This window comes from Vigna angularis, chromosome 5 (assembly GCF_016808095.1).
Source record: "Vigna angularis cultivar LongXiaoDou No.4 chromosome 5, ASM1680809v1, whole genome shotgun sequence".
NCBI classification, from domain to species: Eukaryota; Viridiplantae; Streptophyta; class Magnoliopsida; order Fabales; family Fabaceae; genus Vigna; species Vigna angularis.
The window spans coordinates 35,005,901-35,027,136 of NC_068974.1; the positions used below are offsets into that span (position 1 = coordinate 35,005,901).

Consider the following 21,236-nt stretch of genomic DNA (forward strand, 5'->3'; position numbering starts at 1 on the left):
GGAATATATTTCATGTTTCAAAAATTTACTCCGACTAGAAAACTCCTTCAGGAGGATATCATTTCATTTCAAAAATTTTATTCTAGAAAACTAACTTTGAAATGTGTTTCAGAAAGTACTCTGATCAATTTGAAGAAAGTTTGTTTGAGAAGATTTCCAACACTAGTAATCCAAAAATAACTTTTACAAAGAGTAAAATAGTTATTTTAAAATTTGTGGTGGTGTAGTAAAAAATGATGGGGTGAAAGAAAAAAAACACTAATTAATACTAACTTCTCATAATTAGGGATGGAATTATAGTTGTCTTCACCCATATTTGAATTTATTTGACACCAAATAAGGGATTGAAGGATGAATTACTATATGTTTAAGGACCGTATGATTATATAAGTACTTGTCAATTTTTAGAGCTGTCAAAATGGGTTATAATTCGCGGGTCAATCCGGTTCACCACGGATTTGAGTCAGGTTGAGTATGAAAAAATTGTATTTTTTTTATGCGAGTTAGATTTCAACCCAGCTCATTTAAACCCGGCTCATGCGGGTTGAATCCGTGGTGGGCCGGGTTGAACCACCAACCCACCTACCTAATTTTATTTTATTAAAATTTAATTATAATTTTATAAAAAATTATTTATTATTTTATTTTTGCTTGAAAAAATTATTTAAGTTTCTTATTTTCAAAATTAGTTAAACACCCTTTGTTTAGATTTGAATTATAGAAAGTTTGTAATTTTTTTATTTAAAAAAAATTGTAATTAAGTAACCCACTGAGCTAACCCGTTCACCAATCTGTGGTGGGTTGGGCCGTGTTCAAATTTTTCTGACTCGCTAATAAATGAGCCGAGTTGGATTGACTCACTAACTGATCAACCCGTGATGAACTGGGCCAGGTCGGGCCGGGTGACCCGTTTTGACAGCTCTATCAATTTCTATATTATATGTGACTTCATTTATTCCATTTTAAAAAATTAATGAGTTATGAAAATTGTCTTAATTACATCACATAATTTTGGTTTATATAACAGTTCTACTTCTGATTGATCCTATCTTGTGACATTTATAATTGAGGAAATTTTACGGTTACATAATTTATATAAAAGTTTTCATTGCTAACAAGAATGATGATAAAAGATATTTTCAAGTATTTTTTTAAGATTAATTAAGTTTCATGTTTTTGATAAAATATGATATTTTCAATTAAGTTCTTATTAATTTTTTGTTTTATTGAGTATTAAAAATATTTAAAATTTTCAATTGAGTTATTTAATTTTTTTTATTGACTGAATGACATAGTTATTATCTTATTTCGTTATCTCGTTAATTTATCTTTATTTACCTCCACATGTTATTCGGTGTTAATATTAAATGACCTAGTTTTGTAATTAAATTTTTATTATTGGATAAGGTACAAGAAAACTAATAAGAACAAAATTAATCTCTTCGACAATATGTTAATGATAAATTCAAATTCTGAGCAAAGAAGAAAAAAGTGGCACCTTTAGGATGAATAAAAGTAGAACAAAATAGAAGTTTTTCTCCCTCTTTAGGGACATGACTTTATTTGGAAGGCAAAGATGAACGTGTCACGAGAAAATCACGTGACATCCTATTAGGCATCTGATTTTGGTGTGGATGGGATTCACAACATTACATCCATTCATAAGTTATTATATAGGATAATGATACTTTGAAAATATTTTTTTATAATATTTTAATATCATCTATCTGTCATTCTGTAATTGATCTAAAATTATTCTACAATCAATAATAATAATCATAAATATCAATATGGATCAATCATAGAATGACACGTAGATGATGTTAAAATGTTGTCAAAAAATTATTATCAAAGTATCATTATCCTTTTGAATAAGAATGAAAGGAAAGTTGTAAGTACAGAGACAGAATCATAGGAAAGTATTTCAAAATGTAACAATTTAGATATTAACTATGGTGTGATGATGATCCAAATGATAAAATTGAAAGTAGAAATCTGAACTCCAATCTCATATTTGTTTTGTAATCTTCCGATAATATATTTAAATTTTAATTTTAATTTTTTATTCGTTTTCATTTATTTTCATATAACACATTTGTTTTGCAATTTTCCTAAAATCATATTTTGATTTTGATTTTTTTTCTTACTTCTTATTCATCGTCCTCCATCAATAAGACAATAGTCATATTAATATCAAAACTATACAATGCAAAATAATATATGGAGACAACTAAGAAAGTTGACAAAGACAAAATAACTAATATGTTATTCTAATACTTTAGTTGAAATTATTTAAAATTATCATGAAATTAAAACTTGTTTTTATAAAATTTGTAAAGACTTTAACTCCAAACCAAACCTTCTTAACTTACTTCACATTGTAAGTTAAAATTGTTAAATACTTATTTTCTTCAAATCGAATTGAGGTTGTGTTTATAAACAATAATTCCACGCTTAAAATATATTACAAATGAAAAAGAAAGAGAAAGTAAATAATCATATATGAATATTTGTTATTTTTAAACATCTATCTCCTAATCATCCTTTTCCTATGTATATATTTTTTAATTATATCATATTTCTTATAGTATCTGTGTTTGTTTTTTTTTTGGATAAACGTCATATAGCACTTTGAATGTCTGTGTATCAGTTTGCAACAAATTAAATAAGATGTGAAATTCACTAAGTTTTATGATTTTTTTTTAAATTAATAATCTTAGAATTACATATAAGTTTTACATTATTTCTTGGGCTTACTTTGTTTACTTAGGCCTAATGTTAAACATGCACCATGATGTTGAGAATATAAGTATATATTAGTATCACTATCTGAGATCCTATTGAACATATTAGGCTAATCAGAACCAATGAGTAGAAATGTTGACAAAATGGCAAAAATTTTAAGCAATGCAGAGGTAGTTTTCTTGATAGTTATTAGGAATATAGTTAATCCCTCTATTCTTTTACAACTAAATTTTAATCAATTTATTATTATTTATATTAAATAAGCAGTTAATTTTAGTTGATACAAATACACACAAATCACAATTAAATAATAGTGAAAGTTAAAAAAAAAATCATGTGCAACGATCGTCTAGTGATTTTGAAAGAGGATGCAGTGGAGAAGAGAGAAAAAATAATTTGGTCAGCTTAGTGATTAAATTATAACTTAAGAGTATTTTAGTTTTGTCATTGTTAGTATGACAGTACAGATAGTAATCATAGGAGTGTAATAAGCAAAAGTTCGGATGATAATGATACCTTACAACCTTTTTGTAACTTTCATTTTAAATCATTTTGAATTTAAAAGCTAATATTTAGGAACATTAAACGAGATTCTATATAAGTAGAAATATCTATTCTATTTGAAATACTTTTAAGAATGAATTTTTTATAATGCAACATCATACCGTAAAACAAATACATCTAAAGCATTTGTAAAATATCTTTTGGATTCTGTTAATATATGTAATAAGTATTACTATAAATGCATTTAAATATAATTTGTCTCACATTTAAGGAATGTTTAAAATTAAGAAAGGATAATTATCATTAAAGGAATGTTTAAAATAAATTTATATTAGATATCATAATTATAGTGATATTCAAAGTTCATTAAAACAAAAAAATTAAAATAAGGTATGAAAAGACTATAAAGCTCATGAAAAAAAATTATATTTTTTGAAATATAAACAAACTATACTTATTATAAAAAAAATTGAAAATGAAACATTAAATTACTTATATTTTTATTTATGAATAAAACAAAATTTATTAATTAACTTATCAATACAACGTTTTTCTTCAAAAAAAATTAATTACACATTCTTACAAAAATATAAACACTGACTTCATCTCTTTCTAAAATTTCAATAAAACCACATGTTGATCCAATAAACCACACGTTAATCCAATAAACATTGACAAATTAGTAGAATCAATTTCGAACCAAATTCTCGAAAAATTCTTTCTCCAAATATGCTTCGAAATATAAATAATTTCATAAACTCAAGGTAAATATGTTTATCCATAAAAAAAATTGAACATATTCCTGTACTTTGTCTGAAAATTTAGAGGGGTTTAAAGTAAAGGAATGTTCAAACTCAAAACATAAATTTAAAACATTTAAAAATTTATTTAAAATGTAATTAACTACATTTATTTCATTTCAGTTACTCTTTTTTTTTAAAATAATTAACCAGGAAATGTCAGCAAGTAGTCAACTAGTTTTTTTTTTGGAAAGTGAGACTAAAAGAATTTAATATAAATGAGCCATAATGATGTAGAAAATATCATAGCTTGTAGAAATGGGAGTTAAAAGGGAGAATAAAAAGTATTATTGTTAATTAGGAAAGTAAAACAATATAATACAGTATCTTTTTTCTTTCTGCTGATTAAATGATGTTTATATTATCTTCACCATTTTTCCTTCTTTCAAAGGGACATCTATTTCTGTTTCTTCTCTCTTCCACCATTTCTCTACAGTACGAAAAGTTAAGGATTTTAATTTTTCAAATTATTTGAGTATGAAAATTGTATAAACGACTTCTGAAATATTAAAAATTATGGTAATTAGTATTTTTAAATAAATACTGAAACATAAACAACTATTAAATAGAGTATTTCGAATGAATATAAACAAGTTACATTTGTGGTGGTGATTGGATTTGTGGTATATGAAAATGACATGATTTGTTAGCTTTAGTTGGGAGCAGGCAGAACTGGGAGTAAGCTGAGAGATGGAAGAAGTGGAGAATATGGTCTCCATTTGGATAGATGCCCATACCAGAACATATCCATATATCATATTTTATCTCTTCACTTTTTCATATTCCCCACAAAACAGATTAATTTCACACCTGTAACTAATAAAATAAAATAAAAAAACCCAGCAAGCATTGCTAAATAAACAACGTGGTTGCATTAAAATTTTGCAGGAGCATTTTTAATTGACAATAACAATTCAAACAATAGAGCCGCAATCGTTTACCTGAAGAAAACAGAGTCTAGAGTTATTGCAATCATGTTACTCAAGTCATGGAAATGAAAGAAAAACAATATATAAGGATAGTTGTTTTGTCTTGTTATACGAGAAAAAAAGTATACTAATAATTTGTGTACCCCATATTATTTCTCTCTTTATTATAAAATATGTATATAATTTGTGCGCAGATAAGCTTATGATGTATTGTCGCTTTCTTATTATATTTCAAGTTGACAAAACTACTCATATGACACATATCGTCAACCGGAAAAATAAATTGATTTAAAGTCTGTTTTTGATTTAAAATATCTAGGTAGCAATGTAAGATGAAGGTGAACATATTTATGGTTATTATATGGTCTGAGTATAAACACTGACAAGTGTTGTAATGGAGCTGCCTCACAGGACTTGAGGGGTTGAAAGTTTTAGGCAAACAGCTTAACATCTGTAACCCAAGGGCAGGGAAAACAGAGACTTTGTCATTGACTGCACATTTGTCTGAGTATACAATATAAATAGTAATAACATTGTTCAATTCCCCATAGTTTTGGCCTGCTCTACTCATGTAATAGCTATCAAAATTTGAATGAAATTGCTCTGTTACCAATTTAGTAACTTGTCATCTTGACAAGTGTAATATAACTTTTGCCACCCATTGACATTCTCATTGGACCAGACTGATCCTCGCTGCTACAACGTTGCAGGGTGGCTCCTACTATTCACAATACAGTTCTATTTTTCTTTCCTCTTTATCATTTTGATATGATGGGTCGGAAGATATCGCCATCACCCAACTACAATATTAATGTTTTATCAATTCTAGACATTTCTTTTAGGTCTGTTTCATTCTTCCCATATAAAATATTAGTAACGTCAGTGTCGCCATATGAATACGATTTATATTCACAATGTACTAAACAACGAAAATAAAAATACTTTACGTTTCTCCATTTCTTGGATGCACAACTAGTGTGCCTATAATCTCAAAATAGGTGAGCAAGCCATGAAGCAATTTTGATTCCTGACAAACTTGAGAAAAACAGCTACATCGTTATGGTAGTGCACTAAAAATAGCATTTGCGTGAGAGATGATTTATCATAACGGGGGGCATTATAGTTTAAGCAAAGAGGTAGCAATTAGGGGTCAAATCAAATCTCAGTATACACCAATCAGTTACTGAATTACACAAAGAATTTTGAGCGCAAAAACTTTTTGTGGTTTGCCTTTAACGAGTAGTACAAGATCGGCTACAGTGGTGCCTGCCGGGGCTTAACCTGGTAATAATATTCAGACGAATGCATGCTGGATGAAGTAAAACAGAGACTCTGGGGATTGGAGTTCGTAGATCTTGTTGGAAAGGTGGCAGTGGGAGGAAAGGTAGCTGAAATTGAGAATCCTGATGATGCTGCTGCAGCAGAGAACGTTGGTACTGGGGTAGCATTGACCTGGGCATGCGTTTGCCACGCCCAATTGGGCAGTCCTTTCGAATGCTCCGTGTTCATTCTCTCTGTTTTTTCCTGCTAAATTATTAACAATCTTTTACAGTCTTAAATAGTCACATACAAAACTGCATGCCACAATTATAATTGTTGACTCTCCAAGTTCAATGTACGAGAATAAAATGAACCTAACAGAACATCCTGCGAAAATCACACCATGTTGTGATGATCTATGTTTTCAAACTCAAGCCATCCTCCATTGTAATCTTACTTTATGAATACATTAACCATGCATTACCGAAACGAAAAAAGAAAATAAAACTGTGTCAAAGGTTGAATGTTCCAAGTAATGCTTTTGAGACATGTTTTGGACCAATTCATTTTTGTTAACAGAATAAGTAAACATGGAACACACACATATATATAAACAGAATACCGCTCCAATAACAAAAAATACACCAAAAGGTTGTATATATTAATCAGTAAATCCTGATCATAAACAACCAATTTTTGCCATGAATTACATATTTAAAAGTGAAGCATTCTTCAGTATTCTAATGAAAATGGAGGTCCTAGGAAGAAAACAATTGTAAATGTTTTAAATGATGTACCTAATAAAGAAACAAGAAATGAACACTATGCGGATTACCTCATTGGGAAAGAAACTAGGACACATTCCATTCCATACAGAAGGACAGTCTTCATTCACAACCAGTCTTTTCAAAGATGGATTACCAACTCCTGAATCAACATTTGTTTCCATCTGCAAATAAAGGGGACCATGCCAATTATGATCACTAAATTGCAAGTCTAGAGTTAATTAAAAATACCAAAGACCTACAGTTCTACGAAGATGAATGAATTCAAAGGAAAACAGGATGTAATTAGCTACATGTGAACCTATAAAGGCTAGAAACGGTCTTTATCGAGACAAACATATTGTCAATGGGTCTCATGATATGCCGAGTTTTTATCAAAATAGGTTCGTTTCTTTTACTCTTTTCCCACATATGTTGATTCAAATGCCATAAATTCAACTGAACAGGTATTGAAGCTAGCCCGAACTTGAGAACAACAAGGTTATTCACCTTCACTCCAAATAATTTAGAACAAACCTAAAATAAATAAATACGTAAGTTCAATTATACCATTGAACTTATTCCACCATGCGTGTTGTAATGGACAGAGGGGAACTGAAGTCGCTGCCAATTTTCTTTGGACCCAGTTCCTGGGGTTGCTATGCCCAAATTGAGATCAAGATTATGATTGTTAACTGTGTTAACAAAATTATAACCGCATTTCAGAAAAGGAACATTTCTTGATTAAGAAATTCAATTGGGAATTTAAAAAAATAGAACATATTTGCCATAACAGTGTTACCTTCATTAGTGGCTGCAGATTTCATCTCTCCTTCGTATGTACTTGGCTCAAAGTTGGTCACTGCTTCCCTTCCGTTGCATTTGATAGCTGCCTTGTCATAAGCCCTACTTTAAGAAAATAAAAAGGGAGATACGTGTTGGATTGAACCAAATCAGTTTCGATAATTCAGTGTAATAAATTCAGTACAGGAAGAAAGTAATTCATGTAACATTAGGACCTTGCAGCTTCTACTTCGCTGTCGAATAATCCAAGATATATATACCTGCATGAAAGCATTGCAATCTCTATAACTAAAATACCTTCCAATCGTTTCGTTGAAAACATGCATCTTACATCTTAGACATGTTTCTCCAAACATGGAAAAATGCTTAAAGATGCATTAAGACCTAAGCCGAAACCAACTCATTTTGCCGACAAATAGGCACTCGAATTCAAACATCTAGAATAGTCACAGTACATCACTACTTAAGTTAATATATAAAAGTAGGTCCTCACTTTTTGCCAAGGAATTGTCCCATTCGAGCTTCCCACCGGCCACACTTGTGGAGAGTAACTCCTCGGTATTTAGAACTTCCTCTTGAGAAACCAGTACTTTGGCGGCGCAGTATATGTACGAATTCCTCCTTGGACAAATTCTTCAACTGTCCGTAATTAAGAAAATGGTTAAAAATCAATCATGAGCACCATCTAGTTTCATGTTCATCAAGTCTTCTGAGTTTTCTAACCTGTCTAAGATCATCCTCATAATCACTCAGATTGAAATTGATGTCAGCATCAACTCCCCTGAACTTAATAGCAGCTCGATCATAGGCTCTAAATTGAAAACCCCAAGTCAGTTGACGAGCACAGGAAAATCCTCATAAATAAAAAAACAGTGGACCGTTTCTTGAAACCAAATTTATGAGAAAGAGAACCAAAATAAGCACAAATCTCTACCTAGCAGCAGCATGAGCCGTGTCAAATCCTCCTACAAGTTCAAATACCAATTCCGTCAAATAATGCTTAAAATGTACCCTAAACACCGAAATTCATAAATTCAAAATCCATACCCAAATAGACTTGTTTCCCGCAATCCCTACACCAAATAATTACAAAAATAGACCAAAGAACATAAGGTCAGATGCAATTCAACCATGAATCACCAAAACCAAACTTCACACAAACTTATATTCCCTTCCCCGTCAAAAGGGAAGAAGACGCAACTAAAACGAAACCGAAGCGAGCTAAATTCATATCACTACAAAAATTCACTAACCAGATATGCGATTCCCATCTTCCCGTTCTTCTATAAAAGGTAACCCCTCTGTACTGTGAGCTTCGAGACCTTGGTCCTCTCCTACTCTTCTTCGCCGGTTGCTGAGTCTGAGTCTGAGGCTGCGGCTGAAGCATCTTTATGTCACTGTTTCCTCCCTCACGATCGAACGCGAGATCCACGAAACTTTTTCTCGCCGAAAACGACGACGTTGCCACTCCTCCACTCACCGGAAACAACTCCTTCGTTACGACGTCGCTCGCGCCTTCCACTTTAAGGATATCGAAATTGAAGGTGTACACGTCATCAGCGCGCGTGGAGCACGAGTCCTCGTCGCAGCAGCCGTTACTGGACCCGTCCGCATTCACCACAGAGGAATTCGAAGTCCCTGATTCCGCCATTTGGTTCCGCGAACCTTCAGGAAACTCCTCTAACGGAACCGGCGAGTCGCCGTCACGAGCCGAATCGGTCCACTCAGCATTGAGATTAAGATCTAACATCGTCGCGTTTATATTTAGTTACACCGTTCCAAACGTTAACTAACTAAACAACCAAACTAACTATTAAATTTCGCTTTTCTCTTTTATAATTCCTAAGGTTTTCTAACGTCAGCAGAGGCTTATTGAACTACGTTTCCATATCGCCGGCGATGGTGTTTCCGGCAAAGAAATGGATCCGATCGAAAACAACAGAATGTAAGCGAGCTAGCGATCGAGAATGAGAGAGAGAGGTAAAAAGAAAAGTCAAGAAGAAAACGGAATCGCTTCTAGTTTTCCGATTCGTTCAATCTTTGTGAGGACGGCGGATAAATTTTCCGACGACCGGAAAAGGAGGAGTGAGAGGAAGGAACTGAAGGAACGAGTGAGAAGAGAGCAACGCGAACCCACTTCGCCGGCGATGAGTTCATTGTCGCCGGAGAAAGTGAAAGCGTCGCCGACTATTGGATTCCATGGAAGAGAGAGAAGTGCGAAGAAACACTTTCTTTGTACTGAGACTAATTTTAAGAGGGAAGGAATATATAAACATTTTCTCTCTCATGATGACGACCCGTTGGTTCGGTTGCCGGTCACCGATATTACAATAGGAATAGATATTTTTCCTTGCTCTTTCTCTTTCTGGGAGGGTCACCGTCTCGTTGAAGGCAACTATCTTTGTTGAATTTCTTTTTTCTTTAATTTAGATTTGAGAATTATGAGGAAAAAAAAAATACTGCACAATTAATACGGTGAATGACATGATTATGAAGGTATTTATGTCTTTTGCTCAGTTATTTTTAGTAATTTAAATGATTAACTTTTGCTTCATTCATTTTTAATGGGAGCCATGTTTTTAAAACCGAATACTTGGCTTTTTAGAATAAATTTAAACAATGTATTGATTGCATCATTTTCTTTATATAAATTGGAATTTCAAGTACATAAGATATAAATAATTTACAATATCAAAATGATTATTTAGCTTAGATACGATAGAAAATTTGTGAATTTTTAAGACATTTAGATATATTAAATTCGAATGGTATAGTTTTTAATAATCATAGTTAATATCATAATTTATATATATATATATATATATATATATATATAAATACCCAAAATATTAACTATTATATCTTTAATCATATATTTTTTTAAAAATTGATTAATATAATGCTTTATTACAATTTGACGAGATAAAATTCACATTAGATATTGTAATAAATAGTATCAATTACAAAACAACATTTGAAAAAAAAGATAATGATGGCATAAATCGACACTAGCTGTCCAAGTTGTGTTCTCATTTAAAATTAATCAATTTAACAAGTTTAAATTAAAATTTTAAAAAAGTATACAAATAAAAAATGAATGAATTTTCATTTTATTAGATAATATACTATTTAATATTGAACAAATGTCCACAAATAAATAATATATCCACACCTGAGTTTATTTAAATTTGATACATAATATATATATATATATATATATAGTTTTGTACATAATTTTGATTATCAAAAGATAATTTCTACTAGTGCAAAAATATAATATGTTTGATTTTTTAATTAAAATAAATTAGGAAGTTGCTTCTAAATTTATTAGATTGATATTAGATTTTTAAAATGATCAGTCCAAAAAAATACTTATAAAATTGTTTTACATCTTCAATTAGTAAATCTTCATATATTCTCAATCATAATTATATGATAAAGTTGGATGATTTGATAAAGTTGGATGATGTGAATGTAAGAAAGATTTGATTTTTTTTTTACTATGAAGATTATCAAATTAAGAGATACTACAACTAATATTAGGTATTAAAGTAACTGAATATAAATCACACGTGTTGTGTTGATTTATCATAAGTTAAGTTAGAAAAGGTCAGTATAATTCGAGTGACTTTTTAATGGATAAAAATTTTGTAATCCAACTTAATTAATTACAAGTTGATATATTAGTAGGTTGACTTACTTACTAATATTTTTACAATTTATTTTATGTATTTAGTGCAATATAATAAAAGTGGATTAACACTATTTATTTTTATATTAAAAGTGTTTATTGATTCTTCAAATATTTTTATAAATAATAAATAATTATTATAAAAGACTTTAAAAAATGAAAACAAAGATTAACAAAGTTTTGTTCTTTGTGGGTTACAAGTCAATTTAACTCATGAGTTGGGTTCAGTTTAACTCATATTTGAAAAACAAAAAATTTTCAATTCAACTAAATTCATGGTAAATCGAGTTGGCTCATAAATCAAAACTTTGTTGACATTTTTAACTAATATGATAATAGTAATGTTGTATATTAAGTCAGGTGATTCTTTTTAAGAGTTAGAAGAAAGCATAAGAATAATCTATGTTTATTTCTTTGATAGTAAGTGAATTTTTGAGAATAAATTTTTTTCTTCTTAGAAAAATGGAAAGAGCAAATTAATTTGCTAAAGAATATAAATGGTTTAAATGAGATGGTGTGTGAATATTTTATAATTTAAGTTAAATTATGAATAAAAATTTAGCTATTCAAACTTTTATTCCTAAAGATCACTATCTCTTTAAAACAAATTTTCCATGTCTTTTGTGTAAATTTATAGATTTGGTGTTCATCTTTTCTTCTATCCAAGTCTACCTTAGAAATCCTATTGTAAAATAGAACAAATTTATCCTATCATAAATAATTTTTTTAGTAAGTTTATCTTTCATTTTTTTTAAGTTGGTTTGAAGAGAAATGTTACACGCCTAGAGGTCTGCCTTTCCTTGTATTGATTTTAGGATGAAGATGAATCTTCATTTGTTTAAGAGTGTGATAGTATATTTAAATTGTTAATCAACATATTATATTTACATGTTTAGCTTTCTAGTAAGAATATAGAAGTTGAGATTTTAAGTTTAATTAAGCAAGTTCTAAAAATAGAAAAAAAATAGATATAATTTTGATTGTACTTTAAAGTAGATTATCTATATATAAATGTGACTTTATCACAATATTGATTTTTATAAGTATTCAAAATGTTTTGAACTTTGTTATGAGTTGTGTGTTGATGAATTTTGAAATAGCTGTAAAAATGTTTTTATATTTGCAATATGATTATTGTTGTTTGTGTGGTTAAGTATGTGTGGTGTGATTGAGATATGAATTGTTGAAAGTGATAAAGATAAAAAATTATATAGTTTAACTGAATGAATTATAAAATATTGCAATTGGTCGATCTAAACCAAATTAATTCAAAATTATCTCATCTAAAAACAATTTTATCAATTTCATGTAAAAGAACGAAATAAAATCATATTTATAACAATTTGATGTAAATTGTAAAATTTTTTAGAAGTTTGAATTATGAGTCATTGATTAATTTTATTTGAACTCTACTAAATTTAGTTTTTATAAATTTCCATGTATATTTTTTAAAAGAGAAATGTAACATTAATATGCAATTAATCTAAAAGTAAAACCTTCTATCCATTACTTATTGTTTTGGAAATTTTAAAATTTTTAAAGGTTCTTAAATATTAATATAAATTATATATTGTGAGACCCTGGAAAATAACGTATGTTGGAGTACGCGTGGCAGCTGGAGAACGAGACATCTCAACAACGTACGTGGCAGCTGCAGGAAGAAGTATTTCAACAGCGGACGCCAGGTGTCACGCTGCATGGAGCCTGGAGTGCCGAGCGCTGTGCAGATTGCGTGTCATTCGGAGAGCGAGACAGTTCATTAACGAACCAGGTGTCACGACTAGTGGAGTCTGGAACGCGTTAGTGGGATGCACGTGGCGGACGAGGAGTGGACGTTCGTTCTCGACTGTGGAGCAGAACTGGGTTTTTTCAGAAAAACACTCCACTCTCCTCTGCATGCATTTTTCCCCACCCAAACTCAAAACTTAACTCTTCATCTTTTCCAACTTCTCTCTAGAACTCCCAACTTCTCTCTACTGAAAATCTCACACCTCTTCTCCGATCAACTTGCAGCACCGTAGAAACGTTCACCCAGCTGTAAGCTACCAACTGAACCGAACAGAATTAGAGTCTAAGCTGGTAAGTCCCCTTCTCTAGTAGCTCGTCCATTAGGATTTCATGCGAGACCATGTTCTCGGTTCATGCATGGACTATATTTGAGTCATCTCTGATTTTGATGTTTAGATCAAGGGAAAGTGTTAGTGAAACCGAGGGTAGAATGCCGTAAGAGACAAACCCAACTTTTGCATTAGGACGTACACTGCTATCCAGGTAAGGGAAGCTTATATATTTAATTTATACTTGTATGATTGCATGAAGGCATGATATGGGTTGTTTGTATGAAATATATGTATATGTGCTGTTCTGGATCTGCATGAACGAACCCTGTTGTGCTGTATGAATATATTTTCTGTTGGTTGAAATACATGTTGAATCGGATTCGTATGAAAGATGTATGACTATAGTATGGTTGAATTTATTAATTTGATGAAATCTGTATAGTATGAGAATTAATCCTGGATATGAAAATTACGAAGTAAGAATCACATGAGAAATAGTGAGTTAACTTAGTTGAAAATCTGGATCTGATAAATTCCCTATGATAAATTACGATCGTCATCGAATGGTCTTACACCGTTCGGTTTCCCTGAAAAAGACTTAGAGTTGAATTCTTTCATTTGGGAAGGGTTCGGTTTGAGAACGAGCGTCTTATTTGAATTACTATGTTTGAGCGTTCGGCTCCACATAGAGTTGTCGTACGCCTTAAATTTAATAATATTGCATTAAGTAGCGTTCGGTCTTATACTGAACGTTCGTCCTAAATAGCGTTCGGTTTGATACCAAGCGTTCGTCCTACATAGCGTTCAGTTTTATACCAAGCGTTCGTCCTAAATAGCGTTCGGTCTTATACCAATGCGTTCGTCATAATTTATGCTCGGTCATCTACCTAGCGTTCGCTTTAATGTAGCGTTCGGTCTTAAACGAACGCTCGTCCTTGTACTTGATTTCTTAACGAACGTAAATAGCGTTCGTCCTAAATGGCTAGTGATTGTATATTGGCGCGTTCGGTCATTGACTGGCAGTCGTCCCATTTTAACCAAAAAGTTCCCAATTTAATTAAGTATTCCTCTTAATGTATATTCCTCCGAGTTGAGTCAACCTGACCTCTTAGTATCTAAATTATTGAGAAAATAGTCTTATCCCTTTGGAGTTTTCCTGATTGTTATTGGAGTCCTTATAAATTCTGATTTTTCACGTTCGTCTTCTTCCTTCATAAAGTTGAACGTTCGTCTTTTTAAGAATGTGGAACATAGAATGAAAATGTTATGAATAAGAAATACTAAGACGTGTGAACACTATATTACATGATTATATGATTATGGAATTTGGACGAGCGTTCCAGGGTGGAACGTCTCATGTTGTTGGATATTAAATTGGTAAAGTATGACTGTGGCTATTGCTAATGCTGGCTTGGTCCATCCTGATATTCCGTGATACTCATCTTCATATAGAGGAGAGTATTTCATGTGTGGGAATGGCAGGAGGTCCTTAGTCCATAAGTTAACATGGGCGACGTAAGAACGGACTAACCTCGAGTGGCAGATGATTAGGTATATCCCGGCTACTACACCACTCGGGTGCAAGGACGCCTGTAGCTACACGGTTCATACAGTCCGGACGGTCAGTCTTATATTTATATATATATATATATTTCTATGTTGCCTTGTGTTAAATTGTATGTTATATGTGTGAGCTGAAATGTTGAATGTATATGTTAAGCGTATGAATTAAATATTATAAGCTTACCCTGTGTTCTCTTCTTTGCGTTGTCGTATCGTCTTTGTACGTTCGTCCTGTCCTTGCAATGATCATCCGTGTGGGTGTGAGCAGATGGAGGTGCGTCCCTTGACGAAATGCTAGAAGAAGAAAATTTGGAGGACGCGAATCTGGTGGATGTCGAAGTTAAAGCCGAGCCTTAGAGCGCTCGCTGGTTTCTGTAGATAGTTTCATTAATCTTATTTTTGAACGTTCGGTCATAGCCTTGTAAGACCGTTCGTCTCTGAACTCCTGTACTTTATGGCGTTCGTTATTTTCTGTATGTTTTGGCCGTTCGACATTTAACGCTCATTCGGTTTAATTTGTAAGTCTGCACTGTTTATTTGCTTAATGTAATTAATTCTGATTATGGTAATTACTATATTTTGGGATGTTACATATATTAACATTAATTACTATAGAGGAAACACGGGTTCAATTATATTAGTTACTAACGATGTTAACTAAAATTAAAATTACTGTATTAAGATTATATTTTTTATTAGCAATAAATATTTTATGTATTAAGTAAATTTTTTATTTATTGACTTCATAATATTAAGTAGAATTAATTATTTTATAAAGAAATTGACTTCACAATCACGATTTTCTATTAGTTAAAATAAATTTTGTAGTTGTATTTTTTCACCGTAACCACCCTTTTGCGAAAAATCCGAGTCTCACATGTTTGTGTTGTTTAAAGGCTCGTATTCTGGAATTCACATTCACAATCAGCTTTCACACTTTGGTGGTCCCACAATAAAGACGATGCAAGATCTTGCGGTTGGGTATACTTAAATCACATCAACACTTTTTTGGCTATTTTTTATTTATTTTATATAGTGAAAAACGTTTTATATTTCTATAATAGGAAATTAATATTATTTTTAAAAGTCATTCTCTTGAAAAAGACATCTTTTAAAGAAAATATTATTATATAGATATAAGTAATTTTTTTATGTTTTTAAATTAATTATAAGTAGCTATATATAAAAATTGCCGATTTTTGTAATATTTATTTTAAAAATTACGCCGACATTGAATTCTGAGTAATTCACGTACAACTTTTTCTACCAACTACAAATATATATTAAACACATGTTTATAAAATAAAATTAGGATGTACTTATTTTGTGATTTATACGTGTTGTATTTATGTTGTACTTTAAGTAGATTACAAAAAATTGAGTATACGCGTTAACTTTAGAGATAAATACCCATTATTAATTAATAGTTTTTACGGTAAATATTTTTTAAAAATGAATAATCATGTTCTACATTAATTGTTTTCAACATAATTTAGTAGGACTGATACATGATTTAATTTTTTATGAAAAAAATATCTCTAAAATTATATGATGAAATGAATATTTATTAAGATGTTAGTCTTTTAAATATATATTGGTATATTAAAGAATAAATCCATAACTCCCAATTGGGAAATCTAATTCATTAGTACAGCATTTGTCAGTTAAGAAAGTGAAATGTATTACGGCAGTGTAATTTCTTTGAAAAACAAATATTAGAATGAGCAAAATGTAAAAAAAAACTATAAAATCGGAGAAGTCATGTTTTATAGACATTATTTTAATATTTTATTTTTCATAATATAAAAGTTGTGTTTGAAGTATTGTTTGTTAAACACATACTTACTGAGCCCAATTTTAATTAAAAAAGAAATAGTTAAAATTATCTTGTGTAGCAGGACTTCTTTTAGACGAAAACATATTTTTCAACCACAACTTACCAAATTTATAATTTGTCCATTTTGATAATTTAAAAAAAAAATTATACTATTGTTAAACTTGACTTAATTAAATTTTAAGCTTTTGTATTTTCAATTGAATTTCTATTAAATTGTTTATAATTATTTATGTCTATTTGAATATTTAATTTTTTAATTGAATCTTTATTATTTAATTTATTTTGTTAAGTGAGTTATGTGAGTGATATCTTGTCATGTCATTTTTTGTTTCTTTTTTTCTCCACGTATTAAAGAAATGTGGAGTTTAAGATTAATAATATATATGTTATTCAACATTTTTTAAATGAAAATTAATAAAAAATATAGTTGTCATTTCACATTAATGACAATATTATTTTATATTAATTATAAAATTTCTAATAAGATAAATGTTATCAAATTAAATGGTAGAACGGTAGAGACTAATATAAAAAATTTAAATATTCAATAAAAAAATGGACTCAATTAAAAATACCCAATTTATGAGAAATTTAAAGCTTAATTAAACCTATTAAATATGATAACATCAATTATATAAATATATAAGGGTTAACTAATTAAAAAAGAAACTTTAAATAGTAGGATTTGACGACCATATCTCAATAAAGAATATAACTTGTTACACTTAACATTTTTTACAAGAATTATATTAAACATGTTTCAATAATGACAAACACTTGATCTATCGAAAACATGTAAAAATCAACCTTAACTGTTTATGTTAAAGTGATTTCTTACATATGTTATAGAGAGTTTGATGCAATAATTTTATTAACACTAGTGCAGAAAAGGCTTTTTACGTCCGATATTTTGGCCTTTTGACGTCCGGCGTACGCCGGACGTTTATGCGGTAGACGTCCCTCAGACGTCCGTCCTGCCACGACGGACGTTTACACGAACGTCCGCTCTTCCTGAGGACGGACGTCTATATGAACGTCCGCTCTGCCTGAGGATGGACGTTTATATAAACGTCCGCTGCATCAGGACGGACGTTTATAGAAACGTCCGTGGCCTGAGGACGGACGTTTATATAAACGTCCGCTGCATCAGGACGGACGTCCACATAAACGTCCGCTGTTGTCTGAAGACGGACGTCATCCTCGCTGAGTTATTTTGGTGTAGCGCTGGGGTGGGACGTCCGTATGTGCACAGACGGACGTCTATAGACGTCCGACTGTACACTAACAGACGTCTAGTGGGCGTTTTTTTTTTTAAAAATTTGTTTGTTTTCTCAATAGAACCACACCTGAAAAACAGAAAAATGTCCCAGAACAATTCTCCAATAACATAAATATGCGTTTTATATAAACAAAATTCTACTTAATGTTCAATCCACTACCAAACTATTAACATAAAAATAAAACTAAAACCAAACAATGTTCAATCAAGAAGAAATATAACTATTCCTAACTCCATCTTTGTAAAAGATAAGCGGTCCACTCCTGCCTTATCTGGTTAATTGTGTCCTCTGCAATAGGCGATGTAGTCTTGAAGCGCTGCAAAATTCAAGAAAGATTCATTATTGTTTCATATATAGTTGAAGATGATTTTAATTTGTAATGTATTGAAGGTATACATCATTACCTCATTCCAGTCATCTGTAATGACAGCTCGAATGATGGTCTTAATCCAACACATCACATAGAAGCCACATTCCCATGAATCTACCTGCTGGTTACACTAAAATAACAAACTAAATAGTTAAAAATTTAGATCATTCAATAACATAAATGAATTAGAAACTATAAATGACTTACAACCTTTGGATACAAAATTTGAACCAATTGACCACGAGATTTACCAATAACTCTGTACAGATTGAAAACACAAAGTATAATTAATATGACTATTTTATCATAAAAGTTGAAGGTTAACATCAAATTGAAGTCATTTTTTGGAGAAACACTTACCCTTGAAGCATGGTTCTCAAGTCATTTTTCATCTTCCTGTGCAACGAACAAAACCATATAATTTTACATTGTTTGGGAATGATAACCATCAGCTGCCAGTGAGACCTATCACGAAGGACAAATAGTTATTCAACTAATTAAGGAAACTATAATAATAAACTGACCACATATAAAAACACGTACCCGTCAATGTATGGCACAAGGTATATGTCTCTTTTGGACTCATCCATCCATGTTTGCAAATAATGTTGTCTGTTTTGAAGTGTGTTACCAGACGGTTGAATGGTCTGAGGTTCAACAAATCCGTACATGGAAGACCGACCTTGGTCTACAACGATTGTGTCCATGTACCTAAAACAACAAAGTTAAGTCGTTAGAAACTATATAAGAATGTAAATAAAAGTAATATCAAAGACCAAATTGACTAACTTACATGCACCACAACTGAATGATGGAAATATTCAACATCCTGTCTCCCTCAATCACCTCCAATGCATCAGAAAATGTGATATAAACTGGCACATGTGGGGGAAGACCAAATACCCTCAAATCCCAGTATAGTTGTAATGATGCTTTCTTCAATCTGGGTAATTTTGTCACTAACTTTGATATAGGATCATCCTCTGCTTCAGCCATGTCATCATCTTCATGTATGACTGTATCATGAATTGGCTGCTTCTGAGGACGTGTGAACTGAAGATAAGAATTTACGTCAAAGCTTTATAAACAATTATGTGAAGACAATTAACATAGAAATACTAAGGAAAAAGACATTATACCTGTGGAGTCGCGATGTGGGACATGATCAATGCTCTAGGCCAGGCAATAAATGTTCCTATGGCCTCCCCCACAAAGTTAATTTCTGGAGTGGGTACAGGCACCTGAGCCTGGGGATCCCGAACCTCGTCAATGGTCACACGCACGTGCTGGGGTAATATGGCAACACCATGAATGGTCTCCCCTCCCTCAAGCACTCGTCCGACAGCCACAATGCGTGGGGGATCCCCATCAACTAACAGCTCATATTGACCGCTATACTCATTGGGTTCTACAGCAGAGCATGATCCTCTAGTGCTGACACGAGGTGCTGTGGGAGTTTCATCGGCCCCCATGTGGCCTTGCGTCATGGAATGCAGCTTTTCTTCAAGCGCTCTTTGTATTTGTTTTTGTTCTTGTAGCTGCTCCATGAATCGTTGCTCCATTGATCTCATGCTTTGGTTGAGTCTTTCCTCCTACTGAAGATCCATCTGCCTCAGTGTCTCCTGACTCATTGATTGGGGGGTTTTCTGTGTAGGGCCAAAATAGTCACGAAGACCAATCGCCCCTGGAACTCCACGTACACGTCCTGGGTGCTCGGGCCTTCCAATGGCCGTTGTCAGAATGTCGTCCCTACCTTGGCCAACAAATGTCCCCTGAGTCTGCTGCTCAACCAACTCATCCTGCACATAAAAAAACCAAGTTACTTAGAAGACATGCTGTGATAGATACACAATCAAATAACTGCTTATAATTTGAACTTACAATTCTCTGTGAGATCAAGGCAGCTAAGGAAGATGTCATGTTCCCATCAGATTTAGTCCGAGCAGCCTTCCACAGCTCGTACCTAGCAGGTGCAGGTGCTAGGTCAGGCGACTCAAGTCCCAAGGCATCGGCTCTAGACTTTCTCAGTTTCTTCTCCAGTTTTGCATATCCACCTCGTGATAACAAGTGGGGTGTGTCGTTTAGCCTTTGTCTTTCTTGGGCGGCTAACCTTTTATGCTGTGAAACCATGTATATAAGTAAGTCTAAAATCATAAAAACTCAATGAAAGATGATCTTAAGAAACGTACCTTCCATTCTTCAGTCTCTCTAGATGCACGAAACTGCATCCAATCCTCCTCTGTGAAGGTATAATGCTGAGATGGATTTTCATGTTGTCTATCTCCAAAGACATATAGTCGTGTCAGCCTTGTCTTGAAATCCTTAAATCTTATCGCTATATGCGATAACACTTTCTTTCTGATTTGCAATGTGTTTGGAATATCAAAATGTTGCTGTTTAAAACAAAAAACTTGTTACCAAGAGAAAAGTTAACAGATAAGTATATCACAAATTGCATGAAGTCTAAACATACCAGAACATCTTGCCATAAGAGGTTCTTGTCGACCTCTGGGACGTCATCCCAACATGCATGAAGGATAGAGACATGACTTTTTGCTAACTTGCCCAGATAACTCCTAAACCTATCAGCATTTGGCCCTGATGGATGACCTGATCTGGGGTCAATGTC

General features: G+C 32.0%; 2 protein-coding genes across 9 annotated transcripts; both read right to left on the reverse strand.

The window, feature by feature from the left end:
- Nucleotides 1-6,014: 6,014 nt before the first annotated feature.
- LOC108340728 (ethylene-responsive transcription factor RAP2-7) lies at nt 6,015-10,051 on the reverse strand. 8 transcript variants are annotated; one of them, XM_017578270.2, is made up of 10 exons: nt 9,060-10,051; nt 8,854-8,879; nt 8,741-8,771; nt 8,530-8,617; nt 8,300-8,445; nt 8,022-8,066; nt 7,805-7,911; nt 7,573-7,697; nt 7,074-7,187; nt 6,015-6,505 (listed from the first exon to the last, which is right to left on the reverse strand). In XM_017578270.2, exons 1-10 carry the CDS (start codon nt 9,554-9,556, stop codon nt 6,233-6,235), a joined length of 1,452 nt encoding a protein of 483 aa, XP_017433759.1. In that variant the 5' UTR covers nt 9,557-10,051; the 3' UTR covers nt 6,015-6,232. The 8 variants fall into 8 exon arrangements, with proteins under 8 accessions (XP_017433759.1, XP_017433765.1, XP_017433761.1 ...); XM_017578272.2 differs by having other exon boundaries at nt 6,102-6,505; nt 7,805-7,908; XM_017578274.2 differs by having other exon boundaries at nt 6,102-6,502; nt 7,805-7,908; nt 9,060-10,050.
- Nucleotides 10,052-18,342: 8,291 nt separating this feature from the next.
- Nucleotides 18,343-19,969, reverse strand: LOC128196462 (uncharacterized). Its single transcript, XM_052877380.1, has 6 exons — nt 19,747-19,969; nt 19,401-19,660; nt 18,968-19,318; nt 18,818-18,866; nt 18,642-18,737; nt 18,343-18,553 (listed from the first exon to the last, which is right to left on the reverse strand). The coding sequence occupies exons 3-6, from the start codon at nt 19,054-19,056 to the stop codon at nt 18,464-18,466; spliced, it is 324 nt and encodes a 107-aa protein (XP_052733340.1). The 5' UTR covers nt 19,057-19,318; nt 19,401-19,660; nt 19,747-19,969; the 3' UTR covers nt 18,343-18,463.
- Nucleotides 19,970-21,236: the final 1,267 nt, after the last annotated feature.